A 19,672-nucleotide genomic window follows, 5' to 3' on the forward strand; every position below is an offset into this window, starting at 1 on the left:
ATCTCAGGAATATTTTACCCCAAAATTCCTTTTTATATTTGTATTGTTAGCCTACCATTGTTTTTTTTTTTCACCGTGCTGCAATGCAGATCAAGTAGTTGTAGTCGATTTAAGACTTCACAAAATGTATTTAATTAGTGCATTCCTTCTTTCCCATACTGTTCTCAGCCATTTGATCTTTTAACTTTAGCTGGGTGAAAATGTCAGTGAAACATAAATGAATATTGTCTCCATCATAAGGGAAATGTGGTAAGCAGGGCATAAACAAAGTACCAACTTCTGATTATGGTATGAATTATTGGCAAACATTTTATATCATGAGACTTTTTAGGCATGCCACAATTCACTTACCTTAGGATGGGTTTATAGAAATTACATTATATAAACAAGAATTCCCGTTGTGTGTGCAGGGTTCGGCTGACTCCTACACTAGCAGGCCCTCTGACTCAGATGTCTCTCTTGATGAGGAGCAAGGAGGTCAGCAGGAGAAAGAGCAACAGGCCACCGTCCAGCTGGAGAGGGCAAAGGTCAGACAATCTTAACTAGATTTACCTATACTTAACTGACCAGTACCCAACTAAATTAAGTCTGTCTGTCTGTCTGTCTATCTGTCTAAAGTAAATTCAACCCTTTTTAAATCTAATACACATTTTTGCCTCTTCAGTGTCTTGCATCCATTTACTGTACGCAGAAATTCTGATGCTCTCAATTTTTTTAAATACCACATTGTCCAAACGATTTCTAATTTATTTAGTTTCTAGAAAAGTTCACACTGATGTATCTCGTTACCCCAGAGGGTCATATCTGTAGTAATTTTATACAGCACTGCTATATGGTTCATTCATGTGTATTTTCAATCAGTTTTAAATCTGTTTCAGGCCAAAGCAGTGGCCTTTGCCGTGAGGACAAATGTCAGCTACTGTGGTGCTCTGGATGAGGATGTCCCTGTCGCTGGCACTGCCATTTCCTTTGATGCTAAAGACTTCCTTCACATAAAGGAGGTGAGGATGGTATAATCATTATTCCTGTCCCAAAGAAACCAAAAATCACAGGACTTAATGACTACAGACATGTCACCGTGACGTCTGTGGTCATGAAATCATTTGAGAGACTGGTGTTGGCCCACCTGAAGAACATCACTCGACCCTTTCTAGATCCCTTTAAATTTGCTTATCGAGCAAACAGGTCTGTGGATGATGCAGTCAACATGGGATTGCATCATATCCTGCAACATCTGGACAGACCAGGGACATATGCAAGGATCGTTTTTGTGGACTTCAGTTCGGCTTTCAACACCATCATTCCAGCTATAATCCAGAATAAATTACACCAACTCTCTGTTCCCATGTCTGTCTGTCAGTGGATTACCAGCTTTCTGATGGACAGGCAGCAGCTTGTGAGACAGGGGAAACTCACTTCTAGCACCTGTACAATCAGCACTGGTGCCCCCCAGGGATGTGTGCTCTCCCCACTTCTCTTCTCCCTCTTCACCAATGACTGCATCACCAAGGATCCCTCTGTCAAGCTCCTTAAGTTTGCAGATGACACCACTGTCATAGGCCTCATCCGAGATGATGGGAGGTTGAACAGCTGGCTGTCTGGTGCAGTCAAAACAACCTTGAGCTGAACACGCTCAAAACGGTGGAGATCATTGTGGACTTTTGGAGGAACACCCCAACACTGACCCCCTCACCATTCTAAACAGCACTGTGGCAGCAGTAGAGTCATTCAGGTTCCTGGGCACTACCATCTCACAGGACCTGAAGTGGGAGACCCACATTGACTCCATTGTGAAAAAGGCCCAGCAGAGGTTGTACTTCCTTCGCCAGCTGAGGAAGTTCAACCTGCCACAGGCGCTGCTGATACAGTTCTACTCAGCGGTCATTGAGTCTGTCCTCTGCACTTCAATAACTGTCTGGTTTGGTTCAGCTACGAAATCAGACATCAAAAGACTACAAAGGACAGTTCAGACTGCTGAGAGGATTATTGGTTGCCCCCTGTCCCCCTTCAAGAACTATACACTTCCAGAGTGAGGAAAAAGGCTGGAAAAATCACTCTGGACCCCACTCACCCTGCCCACTACCCTTTTCTGGCCGACGCTTCAGAGCTCTGAGCATCAGAACCGCCAGGCACAGGAACAGTTTTTTTCCTCAGACTATCCATCTCATGAACAGAAAAATTGCCCCATTGAGCAATAACTATGTGCAATACACAGTTTAGCCTTTTTTATATTTATCCAACACAACCAACCTCTTCTGCCATTTCATTCCTCTGGAAAAAAAAAAAAAAAAAAAAAAAACATTTGCAGTGTACATAACAGATAACAGATTGTATTAGATTTGCACTACCTATGTGTATGTGTGTATTTATGTATGTGTGTGTCTGTACGTATGTGTATAATTAGTTTTTATTTTGTATTTTTTATTATTATCTGTCTTGCTGCTGTTTTTGTATTGTTGTACACTGGAAGCTGCTGTCACCAAAACAAATTCCTTGTATGTGTAAGCATACTTGGCAATAAAGCTGATTCTGATTCTGATTCTGATAAGAAGGCATTCATTTAATAACAGTCCATTTAGCCAGCTTTATATATATCAGAAGATTTATTGACTTTAAACACAATCCTGTGTCTTCTGTGTTCTTTCACAGAAGTATAACAATGACTGGTGGATTGGACGACTGGTGAAGGAAGGTAGTGATATCGGCTTCATCCCCAGTCCTGTGAAACTGGAGAACATTCGCTTACAACAGGAGCAAAAAAGGAGCCGCTTCCATGGGTAAGTCTAAGAATAATCGAATAAATAACCTTGCTGAAAATAAAACTGCTTTAACCAGCCTAAGATAGTTTGTTGGTCTTTGTTGAATTCAGCTTGTCTAGGATTTTGGACCAGTGTTGTTACAGTGTGGCCGGAGCTCCCCAGTGCAAAGCCCACTAATGCTGTGTCACTCGTCGATTGTTGTGGTCATGCCTGATTATGATGAAAAGATTCAAATGGACCTGTTATCGCTGTTAAATATTTATAGAGTAAAGATTTATGAAGTAAATCTTTGGCCAAATATATAAAACCTTTTCACTCTTTGAAACATATCCAGTAGATGTATTGTGATATGTCTAAAGAAAAATAATATTGAAAAATGAAATTCAGGTAGAAATCTGACTTTCCATTGCCATTACTGACAAGAAATTAGTGGCAAAAAGTAAATGAAAAAATGAAAAAATACAGAGCTACACATTCTCATGGTGGTACCACATTTTTACCAACAAAATGAGTACTTCCTTTGGATTTTGGATTGTTCTTTTATTTTGAAAGACATTTGTATAACTGAAAATCAACATTATTTATCAAACACTAAATCAGGAGCTCACTAGTTCATGTAGTCATGTAGTTCTGGCACATTAGGTAAAAAGGATTTGCCTTGCTGTCCATAATGGAGGGGCTCGAGCCCAGGATGGGGCATGAGCTCTGAGACCCCCAAGCACCACCTTTCCATTTTGACGATATATTTATGTTTGGGATGACATTTTGAAATTGGTGACATGTCCTTTCATACACTGAGCATTTGAACTGGATGTAGTTGTAGCATTTTAGTGAATGAAATGACGCAAAATGATTTTGAGAGTCATGTAATAGTCATACCTCACCACTTCAGCTGTCTTCTCTTAACTTGTCTCAAAGAAAGTATTTAGGAATATCTTGTGTTTCCTTCCTTGAACAGAGACAACAAATTTAGATTTGAAATTCTTATTTTATTTTGTAATCTCAAGCATGTCCTGTGAACCAATTAAAAACAACACATTTACATATGCTACTAAAGTGCAGTTACACTATTATTCCATTCTGAACTTAGCCCTTAATTAACGATATGTTCTGTTCTTTGCTTGGCCCTCCACAGGAAGTCCAGTGGGAACTCCTCCTCCAGTATGGGTGAAATGGTGTCAGGCACCTTTAAGCCCAACCCTCCTTCTGCAGGTCAGCATTAGCCTTCACCAGTGCTTTTACAGAAGGATTCCAGTCCTTTTTTTTTTTTTAAATAAATTGTCCAGAGAAAACACTAAGCTACGTCCACACTAATACATTTTCACACATTAATACATTATATTATATTATATTATATTATATTATGTGTGTGTGTGTGTGTGTGTGAGTATGTTATATAAAGAGTATTAATTTATTAAATTATTTTTGATGTATTTGTTTTTGTGGCTGAATAGTGCTTTACAAATCTGCTTATATATTTCCTCTTTTCCATCACAGGAAAACAGAAACAGAAAGTGGTGAGTGCAGTAAAGTCATGATGGACTTTTTTTTTTTTTAAATAAAGTTTTAGGGTTTTTACTTGTCTCTGTTCCTGGTTCCCTCCCTGATTGTTCTGTAGCTGTGTCTGTATTTGTACTCTTTTATTTGAGTTTTGCATTAAAGGCTGCATTTAGGTCCTACAATCTCCACATCGCCAGACTGCCTTCATTAAAGAGCCCTTAATCTTTCAGGCCACTGCATTGTTCATGTGGTAATCAGTATGGGGCTATTGTAGTGCATATAAACGGCATTCCTTTTTACAACTAAATCTCTATTATATTTTAGGCTGAGCACATTCCTCCATATGATGTGGTCCCCTCCATGAGGCCGGTGGTCTTAGTTGGCCCATCACTTAAGGGCTACGAGGTAGGCCTCCCTCAGTTCCTATGGTGTGTGTGTGTGTGTGTGTATATATTTAGACATGGTAACCAGGGAATCACTTCTTAAGTAGCAAGTGAGAGGGGACGTCGGTTTGTCACTGGATAGCAGTCATCATCTCCATGCAGAGTTGCCTAGGCAACAACCTTCTGGGTACAACATGCCAGTCTGAAAAATGGAGCATGGTTTGAAATTAGAAACAGAGAGAGAAAAAAACAAATAAAAAAAAACATAAGCATAGTCCCAGAAATCAGTGTGACAAGTATAGATTAGCTACTAAGATGTGATCTCACGGCATGCAGACACTGAAGCATATACAGTATATCACAGCTAAACAGCTATACAGTTACCATGATTGATAATTTAAGCTCATTATGTAACCATATATATCATCTGTTGTTTTGCAAATATTATTTAAAACATTTCTGCACATTTCTGCACATTTCTGTCATTTCCCGCTGCTTACCATCTGGTTGTAAATGCTCCTGTACTATAAAATGAGACTGAAAATATTTAAAAAATGAAATGGGTCACAGTTATAGTGGAAAACTGGGTGATTTACATGAGCTTACGACAGTTCATAGACTAAGCATTATGCGAAGGTTAATAAGACAGCTTTGAAAAGATATAAATGCTTCCATGCAGGACTTCTGTAATTATTTTTGAAATTGACTTAGTTGTTAATATTTAAATGCTTGCGTGATTTTAAATAGTTTTATGAGAACCTATTACTGAGGTCTGCGTCTTATGAGCTAAACTGTAATTAAAAAAGGAATGTCAAACAAGTCATTTAAGGAATAGTTCACCCAAAAATAAAGTATAAAAAAATAATCTGTCATCATTTACTTACCCTCATTTGCTTCAAACCCAGTTCTTCTTCTGGGGAGCACAAATGTAGATGTTAGGCAAAATGTTCATGCTGCTCTTTTCCATACAATGAAGGTGGACGATGAACCACTCTGCCAAGTTCAAAAATGTATCATAAAAAATGAGAATGACCGTGAATGAGATATTAGCGAAGGGAAAAGAGCTAAAAACAACATTTCTGTCTGCTCCTCTCACAAAGCTATTGTATGGCTTCAGAAGACTTGTAATGTAGAGCACTACATTTATAGTGCTTTTTTGTCCTTTTTGAAGCTTAGGGGTGTAAATCACCGTGTATTTTCATTGTATGAAAATAGAGCAGCTCAGCTGCAAAATGTATCCATTTGTGTTCCACAGAAGAAAGAAAGTCATACAGGTTTGGAACAACAAGAGGTGAGTAAATGATGACATAATCATTTTCATTTTTGGTCAATACTAAAGTAAAATAGATATTTCTCACTGTTTCTCAATAATTCTTTCTCTACTTTTTGCTCATAATTGTGTTTTTTACTCTCTTGTCCTCCTGGTTTTGAACACAGGTTACAGATATGATGCAGAAAGCACTCTTTGACTTCCTGAAACACAGGTTTGAAGGCAGGTGAGGTCATTAGCTTTACCATAGATGGCTTCTAGATAGAACTACTGTTGTTGATCAGGCAAACCTTACCTGTCCATGTGGTAGAGGGTGATGTCACAACATTTATCTCCCAATTTCAGGATATCAATCACAAGAGTAACTGCAGACATCTCTTTAGCCAAGAGATCTGTGTTGAATAACCCCAGTAAGAGAGCCATCATCGAGAGATCCAACACCAGATCCAACTTAGGTTTGTCCTGTTGGCTAAAAATTGTTTAATGGTTATTGAGTCTTTTCTAACTCAATGCAAGTTGTTTTATTAATGTTACTCATTTACTACATCTAATTCAGCATACTTCATAGGTCGACACTTAATCTCTGTAATTATTTTCTCTTTGTTACAGCTGAGGTTCAGAGCGAGATAGAGCGGATCTTTGAATTGGCCAGATCACTTCAGCTGGTTGTACTGGATGCAGATACAATCAACCATCCGGCACAGCTCATCAAGACCTCTTTAGCACCCATTATCGTACATGTCAAAGTGTCTTCTCCAAAGGTAACAAAGTCATTGATAAAAACTCCTTTAAAATGTCCTTATTGTTTTACCAGCGCCTTTGCAAATCACTTACAGCACCTTTATTGCCTTATCTTTTTGATTTGAATGACATATTAAAGGAATCTAACAATACCTATATCATGTGAATTATGTTATTGTCTCTTTTCTTAATAGTGTTTTTTTAATAGTTTTGTTTGTGCGTGTGTGTGTGCTGACAGGTATTGCAGCGGCTAATCAAATCACGAGGGAAGTCTCAGAGCAAGCATTTAAATGTACAACTGGTCGCAGCAGACAAATTAGCTCAGTGTCCTCCAGTGAGTATCCAGAGTAAACTGAACACAATCAAGATTTCAAGTCAACATGAAACACCATTCACAACCAATTTTACAGTGACACTTTGTTAAAGTGACAACATTAGTTAACGTAAAATAACAATGAACAATACTTGTTCAGCATTCATTAAACTTGGTTAATGTTAATTTTTCCACATATAATAATAAAAAACATTTTTATTAAAAGTTGTATTTGTTAACATTATTTAATGCACTATGAACTAACAATTAACAATTGTATTTTATTTTGTATTATTATTATTGTTTTTTATTTTATCCCCTTTTCTCCCCAATTTTGGAATGCCCAATTCCCACTACTTAGTAGGTCCTTGTGGTGGCGTGGTTACTCACCTCAATCTGGGTGTCTCAATCTCAAGTCTTAATTGCCTCTGCTTCTGAGACAGTCAATCCGCGCTTCTTATCATGTGGCTCGCTGTGCATGACACTGGGAAGTCTCACAGCATGTGGAGGCTCATGCTACTCTCCGCAATCCACGCATAACTCACCACATGCCCCATTGAGAGCGAGAGCCACTTAATTGTGACCACGAGGAGGTTACCCCATGTGACTCTACCCTCCCTAGCAACAGGGCCAATTTGGTTGCTTAGGAGACCTGGCTGGAGTCACTCAGCACACCCTGGATTCAAACTCGTGACTCCAGTGGTGGTAGTCAGCGTCAATACTCGCTGTGCTACCCAGGCCCCCTATTAATTGTATTTTGCAAAGATTAATAAATTATGTTAAAGAATGGAGCCTTATTGTTGTGTCACCTAATTTAATTCTGTAGTCTGACTAATTTATGAGTGAAACAGGATATTCAACAAGAACAAATATAGGGTGGGACTTGATTTTATCCATCTAAAATGGATTTGATCTTGAAAAGTGGGCGGTACACACCAAAATGGAGCCGGGTGGTTGGATGGGAGGGCTTGAAAAGTTTTTTTTTTTTATTTAAGGCAAGTTATTTTAGAAACAGATAGTTATAACATTTGCTGAAATATTACAAAGGAAATCTTTTTTTATCATGATTCCAGTGAATCATGCACATAAAGACCAGGAACATGCATAAAGAAAGTGAATGGGGTGCATTTTGATTTCATTTTGACTTTAACCTTTCCATAAACATTTGCTACTACTGTCTGCCCCACTCCAGGAAATGTTTGATGTTATTTTGGATGAGAACCAGCTTGAGGATGCATGTGAACACCTGGCTGAGTACCTAGAGGCCTACTGGCGTGCAACTCACATGTCCCTCAGCACTCCTCTCAACCCTCTGCTGGGCCACAACCTGGGCTCCACTGTACTGTCTTCATATCCCACAGCCATCTCTGGACTACAGGTGAGCAAGGGCTTTGAGCTCAGTCAGAGTATCCGATTTCAGTATGCCACTGGCTTAAAATATGAGTTTGCCATGCAGAAAAGACCAGCTACACCAGCTTGAATTTCCATTAGTTGTTAGAGCTGATTTTATGCTGGTCTAGTTGGTAGACCAGCAAAGCCATGCTGTTCATCAGCAAAACTTAGCTGATAAAGCTGGTCAACCAGTATTATCTTTATGATGATACTGGTTGTCCAAGGAATTCTTGCTTGTTAAAGACCCCATGAAATCAAAATTTGAGAATTGAGGCTTTTAATCCATGTCTTTTGGCTTTGAGGGCATCTAAATGCTGGTATACCCCTAAAAGTTCATAATCTTTTAGCAGATATAAGCATTTAAATTATTGATGACTCAATATTGGGTGTTTCCAAATTTTTGTCTTATAAAATGCTCTCTAGAATGAGATGTCCCACTAATACCACCTACTTTTGATAAGCAATAGCATGTAGCAAATCATGGTTCACAGTTGTGATGTAAATTAAAAGCTATTGTCCATTAGGGGTAGGAAAACATAGATTCTGTTACAAATCGCGATTCTTGAGACAAACGGTTTTTAAATCATTTTCATGATGAAAATCCGATTGTTAATTTATTTAAAAAAAAATACTTGTTTAGCTTAATATGCTAATGCTATGATAGATAGATATATGTAGCTACTTTTGTGAAGAGTTCAACACAAACAGGTTTTCTTTCTGAGACGTTTTGTCTCTTTAATTCCTTACATTTAGTCATTTAATGCACTGCTGCTACAGCCACCAAAGCGCCACTTGGGTACAAGTTCACTCCATTCAACAAATGTCAAATCCTCTGCTCTGGGAAATGTTCCAGTTATTATGCATTATCCATAGGTTTAATTTGGAACACCAGTACACTAGTATCCAAAACACAACATACTGTGTGCTGTGACCAACTATGCAGTCCTTTTTTTTTTTTACATGGTTGTTTTCAGGAAACATATTAAAATGTCATATTTGGATTGCACTATACTGGCTTTTCTGCTAATACTGGTGTACTTTCAACAGAGCCAAAGAAATAAAAACAGCAATCACATCACTGACCATTCTCCAGTGGAAAGGCACAGCTTGATGACCTCTGATGAAAACTACTACAACAAAGAACGGCAAAAGAAGAGTCACAACCGCCTGTCCTCCTGCTCCCAGCAAAGTCGTGACCACTACCCTCTGGTAGAGGAGGACTACCAAGATCCCTATCAGGATGCATACAAACCCCACCGCAACAGAGAATCCCCCGGGGGCTACAGTAACGACTCACGGCATAGACTCTGAATTAATATCTGAGAGCTGTGAGGTAACACGTAATTGTGTAAGCCCTTTCCCAAAAATGCAGTGCAATCCAGGTCCCCACCCATGGACTGTCTCAACTAAAAGCAAAATCTGAGCAACCTGGTCCGTCTAAGTAAGGCCGCTATTTGCAGCCCTTGCATATCTTTTGTAAGGCAGTTGGAGATTTGAGGTGCAGATATTTATCTGCAATGGTTAAGAATAGATGTTATCTTGAAGGAGTGAAAACTATAATACAGGGTGACCATTTCTGGTCTATAATTTCTCGTATTTCAGGCTTAGGCCCTATGTCTAATTCTTCACAGAGTTTTCAGCATTCTCTATATTGCAGGACTTGCTGTGGTGGCATGCTGATTTTCACTTTGAACTAGTGCCTGCATGCAGAAATGCTCAACAGTGGCAGCAGCCAATCAGCATAGAGCCTTTTTGCACGATCGCAGTAGCCAATGGAAGCAGAGTGTCATGCATTCACTGTTTGTTTATTTCTGTTTTGGTCTTTATTTTGGATGTTCTTGTCCTTTGCCTAGAGGTACAGAGCAGGAAAATGTCATACGTGACATAATATCCTAAATATTTCTTTGACCTCTCTCTATTTACCTATCTATGAAGAAAATTAAGCCTTTTTAGAACTAAATTCATTTTATTTTATTTATTTTTTTGCATTTGCATTTGCATAATTGTATTTCCAATTACATTTATATAAAAGGAGATGTTAGGTAGAATGACGGCCTAAAAGTGTATGGTAACTGAGACTAACATGTAAGGATTCCATTAAATAAGTACACATAACATAGTAAAAATTCTTAGTGCATTCCTGAAATTCGTTCAGGAGTCAGACTACACTGGTCACCCTGTATATTTTGAGCTATAGATTCAAAAGAACCAACTCATAAGAGGCATTTGTTTGTGAATCTGGCTACACTGGTCACACTGTAGGTAACACGCTGTAGATTCAAAAGAACCAGCTCATAAGAGTAATTCATTTGGGAGTTTGACTACAGTGGTCGCGCTGTATATTTCGAGCTGTAGATTAAAAAGAACTGACTCATAAGAAGCATTTGTTCAGGAATCTGGCTACACTGGTTGCATTGCATGTTTTGCGCTGTAGATTCAAAAGGACCGGCTCATAAGAGTCATTTGTTCGGGAGTCGGACTACACTGGTCGCGCTGTATATTTTGAGCTGTAGATTCAAAAGAACCGACTCATAAGAGTCAATTGTTCGGGAATCTGGCTACACTGGTTGTGTTGCATGTTTTGCGCTGTAGATTCAAAAGAACTGGCTCATAAGAGTAATTCGTTCGGGAGTCGGAGTACACTTGTTGCGCTGTATATTTCGAGCTGCAGATTCAAAAGAAAAGACTCATGAGCCATTTTGTTGGGAATCTGGCTACAATGGTCGCACTGTATGTTCGTGCTGTAGATTCTAAAGACCTGGCTCATAAGAGTCATTCGTTTGGGAGTCAGACTACACTGGTCGAGCTGTAGATTCAAAAGAACTCATGAGTAATTAGTTCATAATAGTCATCCGTTTGACTATCGGACTGGTCATGCTGTATATTTTGTACTTTAGTGATATAAGAATGCAACTTTTCCTGACGGACCAAAACTGTCAATAAAGGTCACATGTGAGCACGCTGTCCCCTTATTGGTCACTATGTTTGTTCACTGTTCCAGGAATAAGCTCATCCATTGATATACCGGTTAAAATTATATGCCTCTAAAAAATGTGTCAACCATTACAAATTTTAGAGAATTTTCGAGCGTCGCCAGTTAGAGGTTGTGCTCTAAATACAAATTATCACTCTGATGATATGAGTTTTAAAGTTTCCGTCATGGTTATTTTTATCCGTCATTAGTTGCTTTTGCATTATTTCTCCATTGAAACATGCCTGTTCTCACAGATCTCTCTCTCTCCCTCTCTCAGGATTCCATTAAATACACACGTGCACACATGCACACACACACAAACAGCAGAGTTAAGCCGTGTAAAAATGTTTTACTCTGTTTGCTAACGCCGTCCTACCCATGTTCTGCCACTATTGAAAAGAGAGAAACAATCATACTAAAATTACCTCAGGAATTATAAAGCAGCTCCTATTTTAAACGTGCAATTATATCTAATATAGTTGCCAAAAGGCTATCCATGTTTTGATGAAATACAGAGAAGTGCTGATCAACAGATGTCTTCTCCAAAGATCCCTCAGTTATGTTCATGGTTTTTATAGGGATATTGTTTCGTTGGTCCGTTGGGTCGGTTCGCATTCTCACGTCAAGTGAACCGCTCCAGAGTTCATTTGCAATTGCTCCGAGACCACCTCATTCAGGCGGTCGTGGACCGATTGTTTTGGTGCGGATCCGAGTGTGATTGCCGTGTTCATATAAGCCTAAACGAACTGAACCAAGGGAAAAAGCATGCAAGGTTCCGAAACAAATGCACCAAACGAGCCAGGTGTGAAAACGCCCTAAGACCAACATACTGCTTAAGATCTCCTTTTTGTGTTCCATTGAAGAAAGAAAGTTAGACAGCTTTGGAACAACATTAGAGTAAATGAAGACAGATTTTTTGGCTAAACTATACCTTTAATTTTCTTTAAAAAACAGGCTTCATTTTCTTCATTCCTTTTTTGGGGGGGTTCTTGTGGTTTTATAATAAAGAGTAGTCTTACTCCCAGGAGTCTGGTTTGATGCTCATATCACATTTTATTTTCTGTGCTATACTGTATTTCTATTGCTGTGGTTTGTTTTTAGGTATAGACCTTATTCATGCTAGTGCCATCTTTGATTTTTAATGGGAATGACAAGGAGGCTGCGAGGGATAGACTAACCTTCAATGGGCTGTACTGCAGTTTAAAGTGTTTTTGGATCGTTCCGTTGACAAAACATTGAGAAAAAATATCTATCCAAGAACATTTAGTATACAAAGAACTCCAGACAACAAGAGTTGTGGAAAATCAGATGTGATGTAGGAGCTTTATACAGCTTTATACTGTTTGTGCCATTGAAGAGATGGTAAGTCTATCCTTCACAAAGATGGCTCTAGCGTGAATAAGGTCTGTTGGGTTCTGGTTGTGGTCTTAAAGGAATAGTTCTCCCAAAAATGACAATTCTCTCATCATTTACTCACCGTCATGCCATCCCAGATGTGTATGACTTTCTTTCTTCAGCAGAACACAAATTTTTAAGATTTTTAGAAGAATTTCTCAGCTCTTTTGGTCCATATAATGCAAGTGAATGGGTGCCAAAATTTTGAAGCTCCAAGTCAACATAAAAGTAATCCATATGACTCCAGTGGTTAAATCATTGTTTCCAGAAGCGATTTGATAGGTGTGGGTGAGAACCAGATCAATATTTAAGTCCAATTTTACTATAAATTCTCCTCCCTGCGCAGTCAGTAGGGATGGGCGGATCCATCCTAAAGTATCGATACTTCCGATACTGATGTTGTATCAAAGATATCGATCCTCACACAAAAATATCAATTCTAACTTTTTTTTCTTTTTTTTTTACTAGGGATATTATTATTTGGTGAACAATATTATTATGAACAATAATCATAAGCTTCAAAGTGAAATAAAAAGGATTATGCTATATTAGCAAATACTTGTGCAGGATGGAAATATTTCTTCCGCTCATCTTAATATGCTGAAAAACACAAGCAGACAAGCACTTGCACCATCACAAGGCTCGTTCAAACAAGAGGGATTAGTGCCTTGTAGAGGTAATGATAGAAATCAGAGAAACAGCTTCTGGAGTAAATTAAAATAAAATAACAATATATCTAAAGTTGAAATTTCTTATAATGAGTTTGTGTGTAATTGTTAATAATAAGTAATTAAAAAAAATAGGCTGTGTACGGAATCGTTCACTCATTCACTATTTCCTATATAGTGAATGGCAGTGAGTGCACTATATCTCAGTAGTGAGTGAAGGAAATGAGTGAGTGAATTCAGACGCTGACGTATACACAGAGCGTCGGAGCTCTGGGGCTGTCGCAGAAACAACGTCACATATAAACTTTTAAAATACTTGGGCCTCACTTGTTATTCTTATTAAATAATATATTAATACAAAAAATCTTCATTCTGTTTGTCATTTTTAATATATATGTTATTATAAAAAGTAAACACATTTTATCAGATGTACATTATTGTATTTATTAGTTTTACTTTAGTATCTTTAAACTCCAATACAAGCTGGGTAGCGTTTCTGAGCGCATAGCGCCCTCATCCGATCATAACCTACATGTTATAACCACAGAATTATCATTTCCACTGTGTGCAGTCTCCTGAGTTAAAATAATATCACCTCAGTGAATTATTTAGTAAATATAGAATTCTTCAGCTTAATGGCAAAATTCTGTATAAATATAAATAAAGAGAACATTTTAAAACATATCTGTATGTTTTGCCTCTCTATATGTTATTATGTTATTTTAATCAAGTAATGATTTGTCAAAAATTAATTTAATACATTCAGCATGAAATAAAACATAGCAGGAGTGAAGGAAGCAGTAAACTCCCAGCTCATACATCTTCCCTGCAGTGGATTAACCATTGTCGAGTGTACATTGAATTATTAGAGTGCATTGTGGGTAAGAATGAGTGAACAAATTAGGGAAGGAGTGGCTCACTCAGAATTCAGCCACTTCTACGAAATGGCACTCCTATAGTGGATAGGGTGCGGTTTCAGACACAGCAATAGTTAACCATTGTTTTACTAAAGTAATATTATAGTAACCATGTATGTTTTTTTTTTTTTTTGGCCTGAAACCATGGTTTTACTACATTAATATTGTAGTAGTAACCATGGTTAATTGTGTGGTAACTATGTTTTAACTAATTACCATGGTTAAACTATAGTTACTGTAGTGAAACCATGGCTAATTTGTGTAAGGGTAAACAAAACAGAAGTCTAATAATTTTTTGTTTAGGCTCACAAATGTACATAAATAAATAAATAAATGACGAAGTATGACTAAAAATAATATTTTTAATTACCCATTTTATCCCAAGAAATCGCAAAAAAAATCAGTTTTATAGAATTATCGGTATCGGTATCGACGATATTGGACTTGAAATTACTGGTATCAGATCAAAAAGAAAATAAGTGGTATCGCCCGTCCCTATCGGTCAGGCTGCACTTTAGCTTTTACTTTCACATTCTTTTTCTTGTGCTTTTGGTGATTCACATTCTTCATTCATATGCCCCCTACTGGGCAGGAAGCAGAATTTCAAGCAAAAAATGACAAATATTGATCTGTTTCTCACCCACACTTATAATATCACTTCAGAAGATATGGATTTCATCACTGGAGTCATATGGATTACTTTTATGCTGCCTTTATGTGCTTTTTGGAGTGTCAACATGTTGGCACCCATTCACTTGCATTGTATGGACCTGCAGAGCTGAAATATTCTTCTAAAAATCTTCATTGGTGTTCTGCAGAAGAAAGAAAGTCATACACATCTGGAATGGCATGAGGGTGAGTAATCGATGAGAGAATTTTCATTTTTGGGTGAACTATTCCTTTAATACCACAAAAATGTGTGGCAGCTAAGTGGAGATTCATTCTTTCATTAAACCTACTTTCCACAGTCAGGTCTGTGGATCAATATGTCTCTAGAAAATGTCTCTGGTCTGTTAAGGTTTATGAGACTATTTAGTGTGTGCCTGAGCAATAGTAAAGTTTCTGTGTGTCGTAGCAGGTACACTGAAGGTTTATATGTGATTTTAAAAATATTTGAAAATAAATTTAGATAATTAGACTTCAGACAACATGGCATACAAAGTACAAGCTATAAAATATTTTTATATAATTTAATTGTATTAATATTATATATTATAATTATCATTTACATTTTTTATTTATTTATTTTTCTGTGAAGGCTTTATCTGAAAATCATGCAAGATGACCTGACATCTTATGTGACTCATTTGCATGTTTTCAGGATGTTGACAGTTGTGTTTTACTTGACTCATTTCTTGCTAATACACAATATCAGAGTTTTGCAAATCGACTTAATGACCTGAATTGTTTTGTGTTGGCATGTTCAGATCACAGGTTCTGATTTGTTTCCTCTCACAGATATTGCTGTTGTGTGTTTGTAACAGCACAACAGAGATGGAACACAAGCTGTGTTAATTTAAGTAATACTATAGTTTTACTCTGTAAGTTTTTATCCTTCAGTGATTTCATAGTTGAGATTTAAGCATTTTATGTTTTATGTGCAACTGGTGTAGAAACAACTGGACTTGATCAGTTTCCACTCTGACTTGAGTTGTCAATAAACCTGTATTTATGAGGTAGCTTTGATAGTAGTGTAAACTGTAAAGTTGCCCTGTGCAGAACCAATAAGAAGGTCCATAGGTTGTTTTCTGTATTTGCGTAGCATTTGAAAGCATTCTGTAAATCCTTCTTGCTGGAGGTGAGGGGTCAGTAGAAGTCAATGTAGTTTGTGTAAAGTGCCCTTACTGTCTTTCTTATCACTGCCACCCCCTTTTCCCCCACCCACCTGCATTATACATGAGGAATATTTCTGAAGCTATAAAAGAAGTAACATACAATTCCATTGTCTTGTTTAATGCATGTTCATTACCTCTCTTTGAATCAGACAGAATTTGAGGATCCCTTGAACTAAAACACAAAATATTTTGGTGTATGGCTCCAAACATCAAATGACCCGTTTTATGGTTCTTTGATATGCAGTTGAAACCGTATTTTTGTGACTCTAGTGTATATTGTAGCCAATGCTCAGGACCCACCATTACATTTATGACATACATTCTGTTTTTACCCATTTTTGTATCTATTAATTTCTCATACTTCTTTTTCAATTTCAGTCAATACATTCCCTGCCAGTGACTTTAGGATTATGCCTTAACTGTATAATAAGGTGTATATGTTTGATTTTCTCAAACTTTAGCAGAGAGTTCTGTAAATTTGTTTTACTTTTGAATGTGTGTTAACCATGTACAGTACATCCTATACGTAATGTCATTCTGTGCATGTTAAATTGGTCAACTCCTGGTCAGACTTAATTCATATCGTAGAAGAAGAAAAAAGTGTGTACTTCCTATTTCATACCACCATGACCAGATTTTCACTGAAACGTCCCATTCCCAGGATAGATGGTTTTTTTTTCCTTTAGTGAATGTTCTGTATCATGCAATGGCATGTTGGTAAAAGACAACGAGAAATTTATTTAAAATAAATGACAGCCTTTTACTATGCAAAAGTGTACAGTGCTGCATGCTAATGCTTTACCTCTGTCTGCAACTTAATGGCTTCAAATGGAGTTCAAGTGGAATTGTGAGTATTATTTGTGCAGGATGGTATTTGAGAGAAATGCAAACCTGCAAGCATAATATTCCATTTTGCATTATCAGATTAAAGAAACATGTTTTTGGGGAAATAGATGTGTAAGAAGAAGTAATTTAGGTGCATTTAGTTTTCTTTTGTAAAATAAAATGTAATGTAAATGACACTGTGTTGACTTCCTTGTGTTGTTTTTATTATTATTGATATTCTTGATATTCTTTCATATTATACACTGGCGGCCAAAAGTTTGGAATAATGTACAGATTTTGCTCTTATGAAAAGAAATTGGTACTTTTATTCACCAAAGTGGCATTCAACTGATCACAATGTATAGTCAGGACATTAACAATGTGAAAAATTACTATCACAATTTGGAAAAAAAAATTCAGAACTTCTTAAACTACTTCAAAGAATTCTCATCAAAAAATCCTTCACGTGCAGCAATGACAACTTTGCAGATCCTTGACATTCTAGCTGACAGTTTGTCCAGATACTCAGGTGACATTTCACCCCACGCTTCCTGTAGCACTTGCCATAGATGTGGCTGTCTTGTCGGGCACTTCTCACGCACCTTACAGTCTTGCTGATCCCACAAAAGCTCAATGAGGTTAAGATCCAGAGCACTCTTTTCCAATTATCTGTTGTCCAATGTCTGTGTTTCTTTGCCCACTCTAACCTTTTCTTTTTGTTTTTCTGTTTCAAAAGTGGCTTTTTCTTTGCAATTCTTCTCATAAGGCCTGCACTCCTGAGTCTTCTCTTTACTGTTGTACATGAAACTGGTGTTGAGCAGGTAGAATTCAATGAAGCTGTCAGCTGAGGACATGTGAGGCGTCTATTTCTCAAACTAGAGACTCTGATGTACTTATCCTCTTGTTTATTTGTACATCTGGCCTTCCACATCTCTTTCTGTCCTTGTTAGAGCCAGTTGTCCTTTGTCTTTGAAGACTGTAGTGTACACCTTTGTATGAAATCTTCAGTTTATTGGCAATTTCAAGCATTGTATATTATTCATTCCTTAAAACATTATTGACTGATGAGTTTCTAGAGAAAGCTGTTTCTTTTTTGCCATTTTTGACCTAATATTGACCTTAAGACACGCCAGTCTATTGCATACCGTGGCAACTCAAAAACAAACACAAAGACAATGTTAAGCTTCATTTAACGAACCAAATATCTTTCAACTGTGTTTGATATAATGGCAAGTAATTTTCTAGTACCAAATTAGCAATTTATCATGATTACTCAAGGATAAGGTGTTGGAGTGATGGTTGCTGGAAATGGGGCCTGTCTAGATTTGATCAAAAATGACTTTTTTTCAAATAGTGATGGTGCTGTTTTTTTACATCAGTAATGTCCTGACTATACTTTGTGATCAGTTGAATGCCACTCTAGTGAATTAAAATCACAATTTCCTTCCGTAACAGCAAAATCTGTACATTATTCCAAACTTTTGGCTGCCAGTGTATATATTCTATATACTTTATATTCTGTATATAATTGTATTTGATCTGCTTTCAGTCAATAATTATTTATAAAATAATTGTGCAATGTAATTGTTATAAGCCTGCTCTCCCACTGCAGAGATATTGTAGCTTCTTGTAGTGCCATCTTCTGGGCTGGTTGTGCATAATCTCACTACATTGTTGCCTATAGCTGTAGCTAACTCTTGATCTTTCTTGAACGTGTATAGTCCGCAAATGTTTTGAAGTGTCTCTGAGAATGCTGAGAATTTTTACAATAGAAAACAAAATTATTTGAAGAAATTGTGATTTCAGCATTTTAATGAGCGGTTTTACTCATTTTGGTTTACTCCATTATTTTCTAAACACAAACTACAACCTAAACAAATGTTTAAGACCCTCTGTCTTATGTAGAATATATAGAGTATACACTACTTGTCAAAAGTTTGAAAACACCTACTAATATTTTATTTTATTTTATTTTTTTTATTTATTTATTTTTTTTTTTTTACTTTTTCACAATTTAGAAAAATCAAAACTATTGATCAGAAATGGAAGTATGGTAATTATGTAGTGACCAAAATGTTAAAACAAATTAAAACTATCTTATATTTTATCTTCTTCAAAGTAGCCATCCTTTGCATAGATTACATCTCTGCACATACTGGGCATTTTCTCTGCCAGCTTCCTTAGATATCCACCTGGGATGCTTATTAAACAGTATAAAATATTATTGAATAAGTTCCCATGTATACTGGACACGTGTTGGCTACTTTTCCTTCACTATTTGGTCTAACTTATCAATAACAAAAAATAAATAAATAAATAAATAAAAACCAATAATAATAATAATAATTATAATTATAATAATTTTAGTATTATATAGAAATTCATACATAGGCTCAATTTCAAGCATTTAAGCATAAGTCTTTAAATAACCAGGTTTTTAATATTGTTTGAAATAGAAATTCAGTCAAGTGGGGTAAAAATTTTGACAGGTAGTGTATTAAACTGGCAAGAGTAGCACACATAGTTACAGTATTTTAAGCCTTTAAAACACATCCGAATTTGCCTACAAAAATGTACATTTTATAATGCCATTTTATAATGGCATTTAACGTATAAATGCCATCACTCCATATCAAATCTTCTTGTATGAAATTAAATTGAAATATGCAGGGGTATTTCTCCTGAAGTCCACTATCATCT

General features: G+C 36.8%; 1 protein-coding gene across 2 annotated transcripts in view; it reads left to right on the forward strand.

Annotated features, from left to right (window-relative positions):
* The window catches only part of LOC127448501 (voltage-dependent L-type calcium channel subunit beta-4-like), a 50,667-nt gene extending 33,498 nt beyond the window's left edge, over positions 1–17,169 (forward strand). For both annotated transcript variants that reach the window (XM_051711099.1, XM_051711100.1), the window contains 12 exons: positions 411–527; positions 879–1,001; positions 2,650–2,777; positions 3,895–3,971; positions 4,257–4,276; positions 4,584–4,664; positions 6,080–6,138; positions 6,258–6,367; positions 6,522–6,673; positions 6,892–6,987; positions 8,159–8,344; positions 9,406–17,169. In XM_051711099.1, coding sequence (XP_051567059.1) covers positions 411–527; positions 879–1,001; positions 2,650–2,777; positions 3,895–3,971; positions 4,257–4,276; positions 4,584–4,664; positions 6,080–6,138; positions 6,258–6,367; positions 6,522–6,673; positions 6,892–6,987; positions 8,159–8,344; positions 9,406–9,669 — 1,413 coding nt within the window. In that variant the 3' untranslated portion in view covers positions 9,670–17,169. The remainder of the gene's footprint in view (positions 1–410; positions 528–878; positions 1,002–2,649; positions 2,778–3,894; positions 3,972–4,256; positions 4,277–4,583; positions 4,665–6,079; positions 6,139–6,257; positions 6,368–6,521; positions 6,674–6,891; positions 6,988–8,158; positions 8,345–9,405) is intronic.
* The last annotated feature ends 2,503 nt before the right edge of the window (positions 17,170–19,672 follow it).

Source organism: Myxocyprinus asiaticus, chromosome 11, assembly GCF_019703515.2.
Source record: "Myxocyprinus asiaticus isolate MX2 ecotype Aquarium Trade chromosome 11, UBuf_Myxa_2, whole genome shotgun sequence".
Classification (NCBI taxonomy): Eukaryota; Metazoa; Chordata; class Actinopteri; order Cypriniformes; family Catostomidae; genus Myxocyprinus; species Myxocyprinus asiaticus.